This window comes from Amblyomma americanum, chromosome 6 (genome assembly GCF_052857255.1).
Source record: "Amblyomma americanum isolate KBUSLIRL-KWMA chromosome 6, ASM5285725v1, whole genome shotgun sequence".
Taxonomy (NCBI): domain Eukaryota; kingdom Metazoa; phylum Arthropoda; class Arachnida; order Ixodida; family Ixodidae; genus Amblyomma; species Amblyomma americanum.
This window is the reverse complement of record NC_135502.1, coordinates 5,727,479-5,744,509: the sequence shown is the minus strand read 5'-3', so window position 1 is coordinate 5,744,509 and position 17,031 is coordinate 5,727,479. Positions and strand designations below refer to the sequence as shown.

General features: G+C 49.6%; 1 protein-coding gene across 27 annotated transcripts in view; it reads left to right on the top strand.

Annotated features, from left to right (window-relative positions):
* The window catches only part of LOC144136224 (protein turtle homolog B-like), an 873,939-nt gene that overhangs the window by 844,809 nt on the left and 12,099 nt on the right, over positions 1–17,031 (top strand). For all 27 annotated transcript variants that reach the window (XM_077668373.1, XM_077668378.1, XM_077668372.1 and 24 more), the window contains 3 exons: positions 3,045–3,341; positions 15,012–15,302; positions 16,583–16,870. In XM_077668373.1, the coding sequence (XP_077524499.1) occupies positions 3,045–3,341; positions 15,012–15,302; positions 16,583–16,870 (876 nt within the window). The remainder of the gene's footprint in view (positions 1–3,044; positions 3,342–15,011; positions 15,303–16,582; positions 16,871–17,031) is intronic.

The window sequence follows — 17,031 nt, the reverse complement described above, 5'->3', positions numbered from 1 at the left end:
CCATACCATACCATACATACCATACATACCATACATACCATACATACCATACATACCATACACACCACACCACACCACACCACACCACACCACACCACACCACACCACACCACACCACATCACACCACACCACACCACACCACACCGCACAGCACCGCACCGCACCGCACCGCACCGCACCGCACCGCACCACCCCGCACCGCACCGCACCGCACCACACCACACCACACCACACCACACCACTGATTCATTAATACGTAGTGGGTTCGAAGGATCTGCAGAGCCGGGAGGACCGTGTTGACGCGTCTCGTTTCGTCGGCGTCTCTCTTTCGTCTCTTTTGGAAATTGCTCTCGCTCGAAGCTTGGAGCCTCGCAGCGCGCCTGTCGACGGCTCACGTTACACCGTTGTTGTTCGCTTACGTGATGCCGAGGCTTGGGAGATTTGAGAGTGCGGATGCGGGCGCGGGCAGGCCTCGTGATCGCGTGGTTTATGTGGCACGGAGTCAAATGTCTTGGACCACGGGGTCACCCGCCGCGGGGGCTCAGTGGTTAGGGCGCTCGGCTACTGATCTGGAGTTCCCGGGTTCGAACCCGACCGCGGCAGCTGCGTTTTTATGAAGATAAAACGCTAAGGCGCCTATGTGCTGTGCGATATCAGTGCACGTTAAAGGGACTATGCAACGAATAAAAAGTCACTTGCAAATGCTTTCAATGCTTAGAAATGATGCTAAGAATCATTCACACCAAGTATGAGTCTTCAGAATTGAGCCGGCAATTTATTATGAACTTTTAAAAACCGTGTTTTTCAAAATTCGCGGGCCGATTGGTGTGCTCGTAGTGACCGATTTTGGAACTAAAATCGTGGAACAAAGACGTCACTGTACCATGACGTCGCCAGGCCACCACATGCTCTCATTCGCTGGAGCCACGGCAGCGACGACGTCACGGACAAACTTTCGGTAGCCGTGAAAATCGTCTGCTCGTGCCGCCGCGCGACCCTCTCGGGCAAGCGCGAGACAGGGCATTGCCTTCGCGCATATGGTTTCAATTTTCCTCTCCCGCCCTCCTTCTGTCGGGAGTTCCGGATCCACTCGCACGGCTCTTCGCGCGCTCGCATAGGGCTCGAGGCCCATCGCAGCCGTAAAAGCGAGCAGTCGCACCTCGAGGTCCGGGTTTATTGCTGCTAATTACCACAGATGACAAGCAAAGAAACCCGACGCGCGCCGCAATCCAGGAAGGAGAAGAGACCGGAGAGATTCCGCCACGCCGCCGACGCTGCTGCTGGGGGGCTAGGAGCGACAACCGGAAGTTGGAAAGTAAACGTCAGCGGATGACGTATTCATGGGCGGGGCCCAGTCCCAGAGCTGTTTTCTTTATTTTTTTCTGGTGCTCCTCGTGTATGAGTTGAGGGGGGAGAGGAGGAGCGTAATTTTTAATCGTCTATATCTTCGCTGTTATTGATGCTCGCTCAAAAATTCTTGCACTGGGGGTGACGAGTGATCGAATGCCTATATATCGTCTGCTTTACGTAATCTCAATTAATTTATTGCATAGTCCCTTTAAAGATCCCCAGGTGGTCGAAATTATTCCGGAGCCCTCCACTACGGCACCTATTCTTCCTTTCTTCTTTCACTCCCTCCTTTATCCTTTCCCTTACGGCGCGGTTCAGGTGTCCAACGATATATGAGACATATACTGCGCCATTTCCTTTCCCCCAAAACCAATTATAATATTAATATGGGCCACGGGGCCTAGGTTTAGATAGGCTTCAGAATGGATGTGCAGCCGATCCCCAGTCAGCTGCTACGACACAGACTGACAAAGCGCAACGGAACTAGGACGAGTAGAAGAAACACGAAACACAGGACAGCGTGGCTCGAAAGCAGCCCCCCCCCCCCCCCCCCCCCCCCCCCCCCCCCACACACACACACCAGGCGTTGTTCCGCTCGGCGCTCACCTAGTGAGCCGGAAAGAGAGACCGATAACCCGATGAGGGGCGCCTCGTGGTCGCTGCGTGTTGGGTCTACGTGGCGTGTAAGTAAAGGCCGATTCACACGACGGACCGTTCGCCCGCAGCCCGCGAATCACGTGTTCATGCGTCACCAAATTGAGAGGCGTGCTGTCGGCCCGCGGACTGTACAACAAAGGAAGTTCAAGTGCCTCTCCCCTCGCGGGAATTAGCGGCGGCCCGCGAAGACGCGCGCGCTAGCTCTGGCAACTACCGTTCTTCGGCTGCTGCATTTCGCTGAGTGGGGTTGAGCTGGCGCGCTGTTTTGACAAGCTGCACTGCGTACGCTACAATGACGAAGCGATCGACTACTAGCAAGACGGCCCAAGCCATTGAGGAATTGTACAAAGTTCCGCACCTGCACCATTCAGTCGCAGTCATGGGTCGGCAGGAAAAAAGTTTGACCAGCGCTGCCAATCGCTTTAAAATAATCTGGCAACAGTGGTACACCCAGTGCGTCGTCTGCTCTTTTGGTTCGTCGCAACCGCTTGACGTGATCGGATCGCAGGCCAGTTTTTAGTGGCGCATGAACACGTGATTCGCGGGCCGCGGGCGAACAGACCGTCGTGTGAATCGGCCTAAATGGGAATGCTGACAATACCCTACCGTACCTTACTGTACCTTTGTGCTGCATACCGTTCTGTATAGCACCGTACCATACGTACCAACTATACCTTACCATACCTTACAATATTGTACTGTACCGTACCATGCTGAGCCATGTCATACCGTACCGTACTGTACCATAACATAACATATCATACCGTACCGTACCGCAGCGTACCATACCATTACATTCCATACTGTTCCACACCATACCATGTCGTGCTTTACCGTACCAGACCATACTATCCCTTAGAGTACAATACAATACGATACCATGCCATACCACATCTTACCGTACAGTGCCGTACTGCACCATACCACACCATACCGTGCCGTACCGGACCGCACCATGTGATGCCAGCTGTGCCACACCATGCCCTTTTTACCCTTGTCTCCTCGTCATCTACTTCTGCTTTATCTGTGTGCGCAGTTCGACCCCTGGACGTGCGGATCACGACGCTGAAGCGGCCGCTATCGGCGCACCGCAAGGTCGAGCTGTCGTGCCAGTCGACAGGCGGCCGGCCGGCACCCCAGCTCACCTGGTGGCTGGGCAAGAAGAAGCTGTCGTTCGTGCGCGACAACGTGTCGGTGGGCGACAACCTGACCACGAGCACGGTCTCGTTCGCGCCGAGCACTGACGACCACGGCAAGTACCTCTCCTGCCGCGCCGACAACCCGATGCTCTCCGGCGCTGGCCTCGAGGACGGTTGGACGCTCAACATCCAGTGTAAGTGGGGCTCCTGCTCTGTGACCCTGCTGAAAAAAAAAGAAGGAAGGCGAAAGGCGGTTAAAATCCGAAATGCATCTAAGGGCTGCTCTCCGTCGCTTCTCCGCAGGTTTTGAGCTGGACAGTTACTAGAAGCTTCAGTACATTTAACTTTCATAAATAATGCAAGAAGTGCGCATTGCAGGCGTAATTGTCTGCATGACCAGTATCAAAGCTACATGTATCGTCGACAGTATCTTTCTATACGTTTTGTGTATTAGTATTAGGTATCGCTTGCTAAAATGAAAGCATCAGAGCCTCTGGAGGCAGTAGAGAAAAAAAAAAAAGTTCAATGGTCGAGGGGTAGCCATTCGAGTCCTGGCTCGACCGTTTTTCTTTTCGACGCAACTGCTTTTCTTTCTTCAGAAGCACTACATAATTGTGGTGAAATGGCGTTACGACCCTGTAGACCCTGTAGTGAGAAATTCCATAGTGACGTCATCGTTGTTAATCTGTGAGTGTTTTAATCAACCGTGCGAGGTCCTATGGCTGTGATGTCACGACCCTTTCGACGAATCCCCATTTCCTTGACATACCAAAACTAACTACGGCGGTTTTGCCGCCGAGAGGGCCCCTGACGCTGTCCTTTTAATAGCCACCTTTATGACATACAACACGGCACCGTGGTTTTGCGCTGCTGTGTACGGAGGCTTTTTTCATTGGCTTCGCTTGAAGCACGGCAGCATCGCCGGGCTTTTTCGAACCGACGCTTTGAGAAAATGCTGCTACTCACTAGTGTTCAGTATAAAACTTCTAAATAACAGAGATTAGCAACATGTGCATTGCCTAATAACTTTTAGCCTTTCACTCTTTGTTGTTTTCTTTTTAGCCTTCAACTTCAAACTCTGTTAAACATAGTGCTGGGGAAATAACTGTCCGGCTTTCCCAAGCGCACGGAGCTTGCAATTATTAGCAGAGCGCAAAGGCAGAGGCAACTGGTAAATACTGCAGTAACAACCTAAGAGCGTGAAAAACTGTTTCAAATTTATTCGTTGTAATGAAGTGCTGAGAGACCGGTTCGCACGAAGAACATTAGCTTTAGAAAAAAACTTTTCTATGTTGCTTATGAAAGAGATTGCCTTAACGTCACCATCGCTTCTTTCCGGTGCTAAATTTCGACGAAACTGGCTGCGCTGACAGTGTACCTTGAAGAAATTAGAGCATAAAAACATCCATGCGGTTGGATTTGTTTATATCCTTTCAAATACAGCGCGCTATATAAAATGCACTAAAAATTCCAGAAATCATGGAGTAATTTTATAACTTAGCGAATCGTATTACTAGCTTTACTAATATTTGCCGTTCCAGTTGTGTGTCGAAGTATTGACGATGCAGTATCGAGTATCTATCTGCACCGGAAATCAAATTTGGTCCGGCATCTTCTATCGGTATTGGAAATACAATTTTTGAGGGCGTTGGGTATCAATATCGAAGATACTTTTTCCAGGTGTAATGACCAACCCTGGTAAATGATAGCTTTGTGAAGTTCAGTTCATTCAATTTTGATGTTGCAATTTATATGCCGCTAATTACACTCGAATGCGTCTGACAGGCTAGTTAAGACGTGACGGTAATAAGAAAATGATGCAATGCACTTTCGGTCTCCTCTCCTTTGCTGTCCTGCTCGTCCAGTCCCCCTCTCCATCTTTTTCCACTCGGTGGTTTGCTGAAGCAGCGCTTAGATAAACCTCGGTTTTGGAGCTCCGCAGCCGTCAGCGGAGTTTTAGAGGCATTATGCACCCGACAGATTCAGCAGGAGCGTAGGACAACTGAACTGAAGCAGAATTTTTTTCTCATATTAACAATATTACTAAGCCAACTGAAATTGGGTACCCTTGTCGTAGCGAAAAAAGCGCTCCTCATATCAGCGGCGTTTCCGGCATCTCTTGTCAGGACTAGGGAACGCTTTGCCGTGGCGACCACCGCCGACAGGAACACAGGAAGCCCTGCGGTATTGTGAAGCACACTGTGTTCTTGTTTACAAAATTATGTGTTATTTTTCGCTGAGAACCTATGAGTTAAAATGGTCAACGAAGAGCTTTGCATAACTGAAAACGTCGATTCGAAGCCTGTAGTGACTATAGTGGGGCTCGCTTTGACTGCGTGTGAGCAGAGCCGATGGCGCGACGGCACTTTGCTCTGCCGTGCGATGAGCGGTTACTGAGAGCAGCTGTGTAATAACACTGCATTTAAAATCTCTCCAGAAAACACAAAGCCGTAGCCTTGAAAACAAAGTATTTTTTAACTCAGATTAAACGCGTCACTTTGTCATGCACCAACACGTACAAAATCAAGCCATCAAAATCATCACATTGAATAATGGACGCTCTTCTGTGCCCCTATTTGAAAAATTGAAAATTGGTTTTTGGGGAAAGGAAATGGCGCAGTATCTGTCTCATATATCTTTGGACACCTGAACCGCGCCGTAAGGGAAGGGATAAAGGAGGGAGTGAAAGAAGAAAGGAAGAAAGAGGTGCCGTTGTGGAGGGCTCTGGAATAATTTCGACCACCTGGAGATCTTTAACGTGCACTGACAGCGCACAGCCAGCGCCTCCTCTAAAATAGAGGAGGCGCTGGCACAGCACACGGGCGCGTTTGCGCTTCGCCTCCGTCGAAACGCGGCTGCTGCGGTCGGGTTCGAACCCGGGTATTCGGATCAGTAGTCGAGTGCCCTAACCACTGGTTCTCTGCATTAACAATGTTATCAAATTCAATGTTGTCTTTGTCTATCGGGTAGTCAGTGATCATAATCTCCTGCAATTTCTACTTGTGGAAGATATTACTAATCTCAGGACGCCCGCTTTTGCTACCAAAATAACTTTTTATAACCAAAAGTTCGCACTAAATTTGTTATTCAAACAGTTAGGTTGTCAATTATCAGCCTTTCGATTGCAATATCTTATCACAGTAAAATAGCTCCATCTCTATCTTCATTTAAATGGAAACTTACTATGTTCATTTCTAATCTCTGCCCCGCCGCGGTGGCTCAGTGGTTAGGGCGCTCGACTACTGATCCGGAGTTCCCGGGTTCGAACCCGACCGCGGCGGCTGCGTTTTTATGGAGGAAAAACGCTAAGGCGCCCGTGTGCTGTGCGATGTCAGTGCACGTTAAAGATCCCCAGGTGGTCGAAATTATTCCGGAGCCCTCCACTACGGACCTATTTGTTCCTCTCTTCTTTCACTCCCTCTTTTATCCCTTCCCTTACGGCGCGGTTCAGATGTCCAACGATATATGAGACAGATACTGCGCCATTTCCTTTCCACCAGAAACCAATTATTATTATTATTTCTCTTTAGTCCTTTTTGATTAGTCGCCGTGTTGTTTGTTTTATGTTCATCGTATCCAATATATGTTTCAATACGTTCTTTGGGCAGCAAATCATGTTATGATGGTTAGCATGTATGTCGGAACCTACTACTGGCTCCGTTGCTTTAGCTGTTATTTATAATCAGCTGTGTTTTGATGCTTACTGTGTATGTTTTGACTAGCTACTGTTATTGTTGCTGTCACTAAATGTTCTCACTACTTTGTAGGTTTCATTTAAAGTCCCTTTATATGCTTTACTATGGGACCCCTTTCTGTATTATAATAAGTATGCATTGGTGTGTTACATGTTGCTCAGATTAACTTCAAACTTCAACAGGTCTCTATACCACTTTCCTCTGTTGGACGTTTAAAAGTGCCCTCACAGATTATCCTCTTTGGAGAGTTCTTTTTTAGCAGCGAAGAAAGTGCACTTAATGTGATTGTGTGAATCTGAAATTGTCAGCCGCCGCGGTCGGGTTCGAACCCGGGAACTCCGGATCGGGCGCTCGACTACTGATCCGGAGTTCCCGGGTTCGAACCCGACCGCGGCGGCTGCGTTTTTATGGAGGAAAAACGCTAAGGCGCTCGTGTGCTGTGCGATGTCAGTGCACGTTAAAAATCCCCAGGTGGTCGAAATTATTCCGGAGCCCTCCACTACGGCACCTCCTTCTTCCTTTCTTCTTTCACTCCCTCCCTTATCCCTTCCCTTACGGCGCGGTTCAGGTGTCCAACGATAAATGAGACAGATACCGCGCCATTTTCCTTTCCACAAAAAGCAATTATTATTATTATTATCAACCGTAAAGCGTACGCTATTACGTAGCGCTGCTACTTATTGTGAGCCTAGAGCACGTTATCTCAAGAGAGGAGATTTAACCAGCGGAGTAAGCCGATTTCACCGCAGAGTGCTAATTTCATTTCTCCGCGGGGACCTTAGTGCGTTGTCCGCAGTAGTTTTCACATTCGCTTGGAACGAGGTTAGCAGTGACAGGCCAAGTTGTAGTCAGGCTTTCCAGTCGACTTCTGTCGATTAGGTACAGCGAAATAAAGGAAAAGAAAACCAAGATGCTGTTTTACACGCGAACGCCTGTAGCGGAGAAGCGTACCCTCTGCAGAAGTCGGCTGTTGCCGAAAAGCCATGGATAATACCATTACGTAATTGCAAACTAACGCTTGGGTGGATCCTGCCTCAAAGCTTACGCGCCCAGCGGGGTGGAGCGCCCATTCTCAAAGATTAAAAAAAAGAAGACAGGAACGTTTGCGTAGGCTGCGCTCTGCACGCAATGCATTTGAACTACACGCGCCGCGAAGCGTTATCAGACGCGCTGGTTGCATGCGCCAAAGTCCCTGCGATCCATCACGAGGCGTAGGAGGTAGGCCGGGGGATGAGCGGAGAAAGTTATTAGCGCGGTGCATTTCCCTTTTGCCTACGACTGCGCAGTGCAACTGTGTGCTGATAAATCTTCCAATGCCACCGCAGGTTGCAACTGCGGCGCGCCCTAATGGAAAACACGCTCGAGTAGGAGAAAATGGGCCAGGGGATGCAGAGGCCTACTCGATGAAAACTGCGAGCAGCCGTTGTCAGAGTGCGCCGAGTGCGCGAACCGAAACGACGTGACTGCGCGTTCAGCGCGAGCGAGGATTGTTGAAAATAATGGCCGCTGCGTCGGTCGCTCGACGAAAGAATTGTTGTGAAATGCATGTCTGATTAACATGCTCGCATGGCTGAGCACGATGATAGCGGACTCTGGTAGATTGGCACACGTTACCGGTGCACTTTTTGCCATTTATTTCTTTTTGTGTATTGCTGGTTTTGACATGCGGAAGGAAAAAAAACGACATTAGTACTGCGTCCTGTAGGAACTCAGCGTTTTGCTCCTTATTTGGAGGAAGTGCACAATTTTGAGGTCTTACTACCCTCTACTAAAAAGCCTCAGATCCTGCGTTACTACTCACAGCAAGCTGTAAGTCCTGCGCAGTAACGCGCCACACGAAAGCTGACAAAATTTGGCTCCATTTGCCAGATAAAGGTCGAAGATCGGACCTTAGAGGGAACGTCCATAGGGAACCACGAAGAACGAAACAGTGAACAGCGAAGTCGCTCTGTAAGACGGACCTTTAGAGACGCTATTCCATTCGGTGCTCTTTCAAGATCGACAGCTACAATCGCGTGCGACTGAACTCTTGTTCAGAACAAGCCAGCCGTGGCGAAGCACGTCTGGCGAAGGGCAGAAGAAAGTAAGCCTCCCAAGCTGTCACCAGCGCCGCAACAACTGAGTAACAAGACGACGGAAATGTTGCCGAGGTCGATGCGTTAAGGTGGAACAATGGAAAGATAGGTGGTGACCCAGCCTGCTGTAGCGGAGAGGGGCTCAATTAGCTCCGCTATTGAGCCACTCGGAGCAGCGGCCGAAAGGATTGCTTTTCGAGCCGTGGATGGCATCTTGATGGGCCGCGATCCTGCTCAATACCCAATCGCCATTGGCTTGACAGGACTGCCGATTGATAGTCGTAAAAGCGCCGTTTCTCAGTTGTTTCCTCCTATGTGTTTTTCCTACATCTGTTTTTTTCCCTTAAGGAGCGAAGGATGAGTGGTTGTGCATCCATCTTCATGCATCCTCTCGTGGAGCCAGCTTCGCACTGCTGCTGTGACTCCTCATTGTATGTGTGTGGGAGACTTATCCTGGAAGAAGCGGAGTCGGTGGAGTGTGCGGCATCCAGAAATTCCTGTTCTTTCATGCTAATCAAGTTATGCCGATAGGTCTCAGGACCAAAATGTATATGAATCGGAGGGAGCGCGGGGGGGAGGGGGGAGGGCGGTCGCGGAAAAAATTAGGCAGTGGTTTAGCTCTGGTTAAGCCCGGATATACAAGCGAAAAGCTTCAGTTATGCTGGACTTGACGTCATGGTTATGCTTCGTAGCTTTTCGAGCCTTCAGCGTGGCGCCGCCTCGCTGAAGGCTCGAAATGCTACCGTAATGTAGCTACCCCTACAACGGCCCCCCCCGGCCAGCAACAAAACAGCACTATTAAAAAGAGCAAAACAACAAAAGAGTACACGATAAAGCAGTACGCTGACAAAAAGCAAGACGCAGTACGCACGGCGCTATGAGACTGTAAACTATCATCGTCATAACCGCGAAGGTGCAGCTTAGCCCATAAGCAGCTGCGTTGTTAGGTTAGGTTAGGTTGTATTGATCAGTACCTAGGGAAACACATTTATTGTCTCTCACGTGCACGCTTTTCTTTAAGTGAAGTTATGTTTTAAAAGGATTTATGAACTGGTTGTGTAAAGTACGGCAGCGCAACCTAATATTTGGGTAGCGTCTAGTGGCGCGAGCCACGAGACCGTACTTGTTTTCCGGATACTTGACGGTAATTAAAATCAGTTGATTGAAAATTGATAATTAAAAATCAGTGCACCAAGATATGCCCGCCGACGTGTGGGTAGAAACAAAAGCGAAAAAAAAACAAAGGCAGGGGGATATTCGTGCTAACTTGGTGTCTCGGTTTCCTAGATTCTGCTTGCGTAATAGAGAAAAAAAAGTGACAGGGTTTTAACGTATGTAAACCGAGTAGGCGTGCGAATGCATCTGTTTAGCCTGACTAGCTCATTTTCTTGCTTTGCTGTGTCGTCGTCGATAATAGACTCAGGTTAAGCTCTGATCGAGGTCAAGACTATCTGCCATTGTGTACAGCTAGCGCGACGCTCTTCCGAACTCCCATTGGTTCCCGCTTGCGGGACGCTCGAAGTCTTCACGCAAGATTTTTGGTTGGGTTTGAGCGTGTTTAGTGTTATCGCATTGAAATAGGCCATTAAAGCCAAGCAAGCGAGCACTGCTAACCACCAGTTCTGCCATACGCACTCTTAAGCAACACTGCATTGTACCGCGCTGCGCTGTTCTACGGTCATGCTGTCTTTTCTCTGTGCTCTTCTGTCGTCGTGCTTTTTTTTGCGTGTGTTGTTTTCTCCTCGTATTGCTTTGTATCTGTGCAATTTGCGTTTTTGTTGTATGCTGTTCTTTGATTGCGCCTAAATCGGGAAGAGGGTGTTTTCTAGAGTGGTGCCTTGCTGGTCACGCCATCCAGGAGGGTCAGGTAGTAGGCGACAACTGGTAAGTGAGCTGGAAGAAAAGGAGTGCCGGTGCCGAGGAACGTTGAAACAGTCCTAAATACGTGCAAGCGGTCTAGTTCTTGCTTTCCTTCCTTTAGCGCTGTCACTTAGAGTGACCATTCCCCGCATTTAGCCATTTTTGGTTTTTCTAGCGATAGATACATTACGGTAGCATTTCGAGCCTTCAGCATGGCGGCGCCGCCACGTTGTCACGTGGTTGGCCACGTAATGCGGAGCAGCTGCCGGCGGCGCGGCGCTGTGGTTGATCACGTGGTTCGTCACGTGGCTGGTCACGTGGTGCGGAGCAGCTGCTGCTGCCCGATGCGCGGCGCTCCAGCGAAACCGAGCTGCCACAGTTGTGCGCATGCGCCGTGTCAATTGGGACGAAGATGAAGAAGAAACGCCCAGCGAAACGGAGCGGCGAAAGACTGACTTTCCAATTCAACTGAGGAAGTTCCACTCGGTCAGCTGTAGCTATCGCGTCACTCCAGGTTTAACCAGAGCTAAACCACCGCCAATTTTTTTCCTTTGCTCTTTCCCTTAACGTTTCTTATTTTTGCACTCTCCTGTCCGCAATTTTTCCCTCTTTCATGAACGTTTTCTCTCACTCCTAGTCCCGACGAGCTTTCCGTCGCTTCTTCGATGTCAGTGCACTCTGTCAGCTTGCCTCACAGCCCTGCCACCTGTCTGTCCCTCACTGTACGCAAGCATTCACGCGACGAGGAACGCGCGCAACGTATCCCTGCGGGCGCGGTCGTAATTCTCTCTTTTCGAGACAAGCAGGGCACGAGCGGCGCCGACATGTAGCCGCCATTCGCGGGGCGGCGGCTTTGCGCGGAAACACAGGCAACCGATGGCGTTTAATGAGAGTCTCCTTCCGCCGATTACCACCGCCCGTGCCACTACTGCTGGCGCTGTGGCATGGTGGCTCAGCCTTCGGTCTGTGACGCTGCTTCCCTTGCCTCTCTGCGACTCTAGCTGAACCGTGTGCTGAACACACGGTTTAGCGATGATATCGATGCCGCCTATGCTGCTCGTAATTTATCTGCTTCAAAGATTTTCAGCCAGTCACGATAACACTGAGGATATCAAATACGGAGCACAAGTGGGCTCTCTACCGACAGGAAATTAATGCTGCCACCCTCGCAACAGTATGTGCCGTATTGCTCTGTCCAGCAGTAGATTCCTACATGGAAATCGAGAACAAACAACGTCACGGTTACTGCAGCGCCGATGCCTGTCTAAGAGTATTGCAGAGCTTCCCTCGCTCATTGTTTGCGACCAAGGCTACTATGGACGCACAAGTGACAGACTGGCGTTAATTTCAGTCAATATCTTTCAGCGCAGCTTGAGCCAAATGAGGTGATGACACGCACGCAGTGCTTTGCTAACGAAATTCGCACTTCAGTTTTATTCAAACTGCCATTTTATTGGTGCTTTCGCGAACTAAAGGGGGCGCCTGAATTGATACAATACGGCGACGTTAATGAGCGACTGCTCTTGAGTCAGCTCAGGTAGAATCGCGCTCTTTAACGCGACAGCGCTAAGGGCCCGTGTCGCAGGAAAACCGGTATCGTCGTCGGCGGCGGCGTTTGCCGTGAACGAAAAATCCCAGAAGCACTAGAAAATAAAACTAAGTAGGAAATTGGTCGCTTTCGGGAATCGAGCCAGGACCTCCAAAGTGCGAGACGAACACGCTAACCACTCCGCCACGCCAGCTTTTTTTCTTTATTGCATGGAAATAGTGCCCAAAAGAAAAGTCTAAGCACGCTTACGCCACAAAACACCAGGCCACCTTAAACCTGCACGACGACTCCTTCCAAAACATCAAAAGTCTGGGAAGCACACACATGCATCCAGATAGGGGAGCCAGCTAGGCGGCTCTTGCGGGGCAGCATATACTCCCCGCACCAAAGTGCATTGTTCACGAAACAAAGATTTTGACGACTGTGGTGATTCGGCGTGGCGGCCCATCATGCGGCTCTTCCAGAGAATAAATAGTGCCAGCAACATAAATAGATCACATGGCACAACACGGTTTTTCTCCGCGGGCAAAAAACGGATACTGTAGGGTGTGATGTCAATGTCCTTCTTAATTGTTCCTCTTAAAATGTCCCAGAAATATAGCATCAATGTACAGAATAAAACTACGTTCAATTGTCTCTGGTGTATTGCACAGGCAGCCATGGTCCATGGCGCAAGCATCTACTTAGCGTGAAGCCATGCCTTCACAGGCAGCGTGGATGTGTGCGGCTTAAAAAATAATGTTTTTGCAGCAGAAGAAATGACGATTCCACTCCACGCCATGCCAGCTCGATGGTTTGGAATGAACAAAGGCGCGTCTAGTGAATACGGTGTTGTCTTAGAAGGGTGCTTTTCCTTCACTTACGGCGCGGGTTGGGTGTCCATTGAGATAAGTGAGGCAGACGTGATTTACTTTCCTTAAAACCGATTTTATTTTCATTTTCCTTGGCTTACGGCGCGGTTCGGGTGTCCACCAAGATATGTTTACTTTCCTTAATTTGTCCGGGCGAGGCGTCGCGCCGAGCGGACGATGGCGTTCCGTGGGACCCATGGCAACACTGCAACACGCTGTCGCGTCCTGCTCTGAAAGACAGAGCTTAAGCGTCCTCCGTTTTTTTTTTATTTTTCCTTTCACGTGTTTGCCGATGGTGACAACCTCATATGATTTAGAAAAGTGTCTGTTATCCAGGCTGTGAACAAATAAATGGAAGACAAAGAGAAAAAAATCCCTGTCGGGGGTTTGAAAATGGACTGCGTGTAAGCGTAGCAGTAGTAGGCGGTCGACGCGAACTTTGGAGAGAGTTTACGATGAATGACATTGATAATGAGCACTCTTGTACAACGGGTGAATGAAAAAACCAAATCAGGTGAGCGACACCCAGCGATTGTCATTTTTGTGCCGATTCGCCGATAACTACCTAGAAAATTTTGACAGTCGCTGTCGCTTGGGGCTTAATTGATACACATGCGCCGTTTTGCGTTTTCGCGCTCATGAACTTTTTGAATTGTGAGAGCTGTGTGCCTAATCTTGCGAAAGAGTTGAAAGCGAGAACAACGCGCCCGTCATTTTCTTCTCACAGTCCTCTCGGAAGAACAAACCTGCCTGGTGCTCTGTTCGTACCTTCGCATACTGTTTCAAGTGACAAATAGTATTTTGTTTTTCAGATAGAAGGGTGATTTTCAGCTGCCATCCCTGACTAAGTAGCCTTTGCCATCTTCATAGATCTGGTCTCGCAAGATAACGCGAAGCTGTGCAAAACTCGGAACCTTGCGGGATCTCATGATATGTGAAACTGAGAGCGGGAAAAGGGAAAACCAAACAAACGCATTATACCCGAGGCTGAATCAATGCTCTGACGCAGTTCTACTGCCTTGGTTTTGACACGTTTTGTATTAGAGTGGCTACAGCAGTGTGTGTATCCGTTAGTAGATGGCGCTAGGAACAACGCGCGGCGTGCGTCACGTGCGTGTAACTTATAAGGGTTTCAAACGACATGGCGTAGGCTACTTAGACTTCACACGTTTGCGTACGTGAACTTTGTACATCAGTGACAACTAAAACTGCCTAGTATCCCAAGCCTCCGAACGCGTCTTGTGGGCTTGCGAATAGGCATATAGCTCGATATTCACTGCAACGCGGATCAACGGGGTACGAAACGTTTCCTCCGCTCCACTCGAATGCATTACTTTGCTCAGACGTTCATTAAAGCTGCGAACTGGGCGAGTTGGTATTGATTGAAGTGAGCACCACAGGTGCCGAGATAATGGGTCTTCTTGTAACCTTGCCCGTCACTGGAGAGAAGGTACTTGCACCCCTCTGTTGTCTAACACCGTCATCCTAGGAAAACATAATGACAGCCTAACGCGGGGTTTTCACATCCGCTTGGAATCAGATAGCTGCATTAGTGATCCTTCTGTCACACTAACTGATAAAGAGATGATGTTCTTATCCGGTCAAGATGTGCAGTCTCGCGCTTGTGCCGATTGTCACCGTCGTGGGCATGATAAGTAGCTTTTGTGTTGTTTTCTTTTGGTTTTTTCCCTCTTGTTTGTGTTTGGCGTACTTAGTATTTAAGATGCTTTGACGTGAATTAAAAATCTAGTTGCGAGTCAGCGCTTGTGGTGTCCTTTCTTCGTTGTGTCCCGTCGTTTTATTGCGCTGTTCAAATACGAATGGACATGCCCAGACGTTCCGCGGCTGAGCCTGTCTCTGGGCGCCAACATGAAGCACAAGGCGATCCGCGAGGGCTCGGACGTGTACCTGGAGTGCAACATCCAGGCGAACCCGGCGGTCAGCGAGGTGGGCTGGAAGTTCGAAGGCAAGCCGCTCTACAGCAACGTCAAGCAGGGAATCATCATCAGCAACCAGTCGCTCGTGCTACAGAAGGTGCGGCGCGAGAGCCGAGGCCACTACCAGTGCGTCGCGGCAAACGTCGAGGGCGAGGGGGAGAGCGACCGCGTCCTGCTCAGGGTCCACTGTGAGTAGGCCGCCAGCTGGCTGCTTTTGCCTGTCTCCCTTCAATTTTGGCGTTACTTACGTACGTTGTGATCACCACATTGAGCCGTGGCTAGAACTGGCAATGTCAGATTGATGAAAACTTATTGCGTCAACTGGGAGACGCCCGGCAAAAGCCTGTCTCAATGCTGCCTGTGTCGTGTTTTCGCCGATGGCATGTTCTCCCTCTACTATTTGGAGGGCATTATTAGTAATATTAACAATCAAAAAATTGCCGTGGAAATTTTGAATCTTACGACAGCCGGCAGATCTTTTTACGTGTAGAACAATGACAGGCGTAAATCTTCAGTAACGCCTGAAATTTCTTGTACCGCATAAAATAAGTCCAGTGGATGTATACTTGTTCAAGGGGGTCAGTCGGTGTAGTCTTTTCTTCATATGAATAGGGCTAAAAAAAACGTAAGAAACAAAACAAAAATGCAAGCCATAAAAGCGAGAGGCTCTCTTTCCGGACAGTTTCCTTCTCTCTTACTCTTCTCCCTTCGTTAGACACATGATAACGAAATAGAGAGTTTTACATGGTTTTTTCGTTCTGTCAAGGCACAGTGGCTGCGAAAATCCTGCTTAGCTTCCCACCATTGCCCTGATGGACGTTATGGTTCAACATGGTGCTTTCAATGACGTTATCGTGTTGTTTTCTTCTGTCCCTCTCATGTGGCTCGCGCGGTGACGGGTGGCGACGTTCTGCTATCGAACACATGCTCCCTAAGGAGCGCCGCTCCATCACCGCGTTGTTGCTGTTTTTCTACTTTTCGCTACACATCACGAATGAATGGAAGGACCAGAGTGTGCGCGTCCCACTCCGCCCAGTAAAACAGCTACAGTTTCTCACGATGCCTAAATGCTCTAACCCGATAGGCTATTCGTAGGGCTGTTAGGATCCAGGTGGGCCAAATGTTGAAACGCTTTAAATATCCGCGGCTGCTACCTAACTAATACGGATGGTTCTTGTGGTGTAGAAATTGTTCCACGCCTCTCTTTTCTTTTCTTTTTCCTTTCAAAATAAGGAAAAGCGCTATTTACTAGCTGAATTTGTTTGTGGGCTTCGAAATCACCCTTTCCCGTATCCTCGTAGGTTCTCAGGGTGCGAAAGTAAAAAGAAAGAAACTATTACAACAAATGAAGTGAAGTCGATTTGGAATCCTTGAATAGTTCTCCTCACTCGCCGTCGTTACTTATGGCTAGGTAAGCCATTCTTTTCCCCTGGCTCACGGGTGCGGCCGCTCTCTCCCCGCGGCGCAGACGCGCCGGTGTGCAAGAAGCGCCAGAACCTGGTGTACGGCGTGGCACGCGACGAGGAGGCCGAGATCTCGTGCGAGGTGGAGGCCGACCCGCCCGAGCTGAGCTTCAAGTGGGCGCTGAACAACTCGGTCGAGGTGTTCGACGTGAAGACCTTCTCGGTGAACGGCACCACCAGCGTGGCCTCGTACCGGCCCCGCTGGAAGCACAGCTACGGCCTGCTCTACTGCTGGGCCACCAACGCCATCGGCACCCAGCGGGAGCCCTGCGCCTTCCACATAATACCGGCAGGTGAGCCGCTCTTCGCGTCGCGTTCCTCTACAATGAAATGTTTCCCCTTTGTGTTTGGCCCAGCCGGCGCATTATTGAAGCTTGGCGGTTCGGAGCTCCCGACACATGCCTAATATGTTCGTTCAATAAGAAGCAGGCTAGCAGTGCAAACATAATCCAAA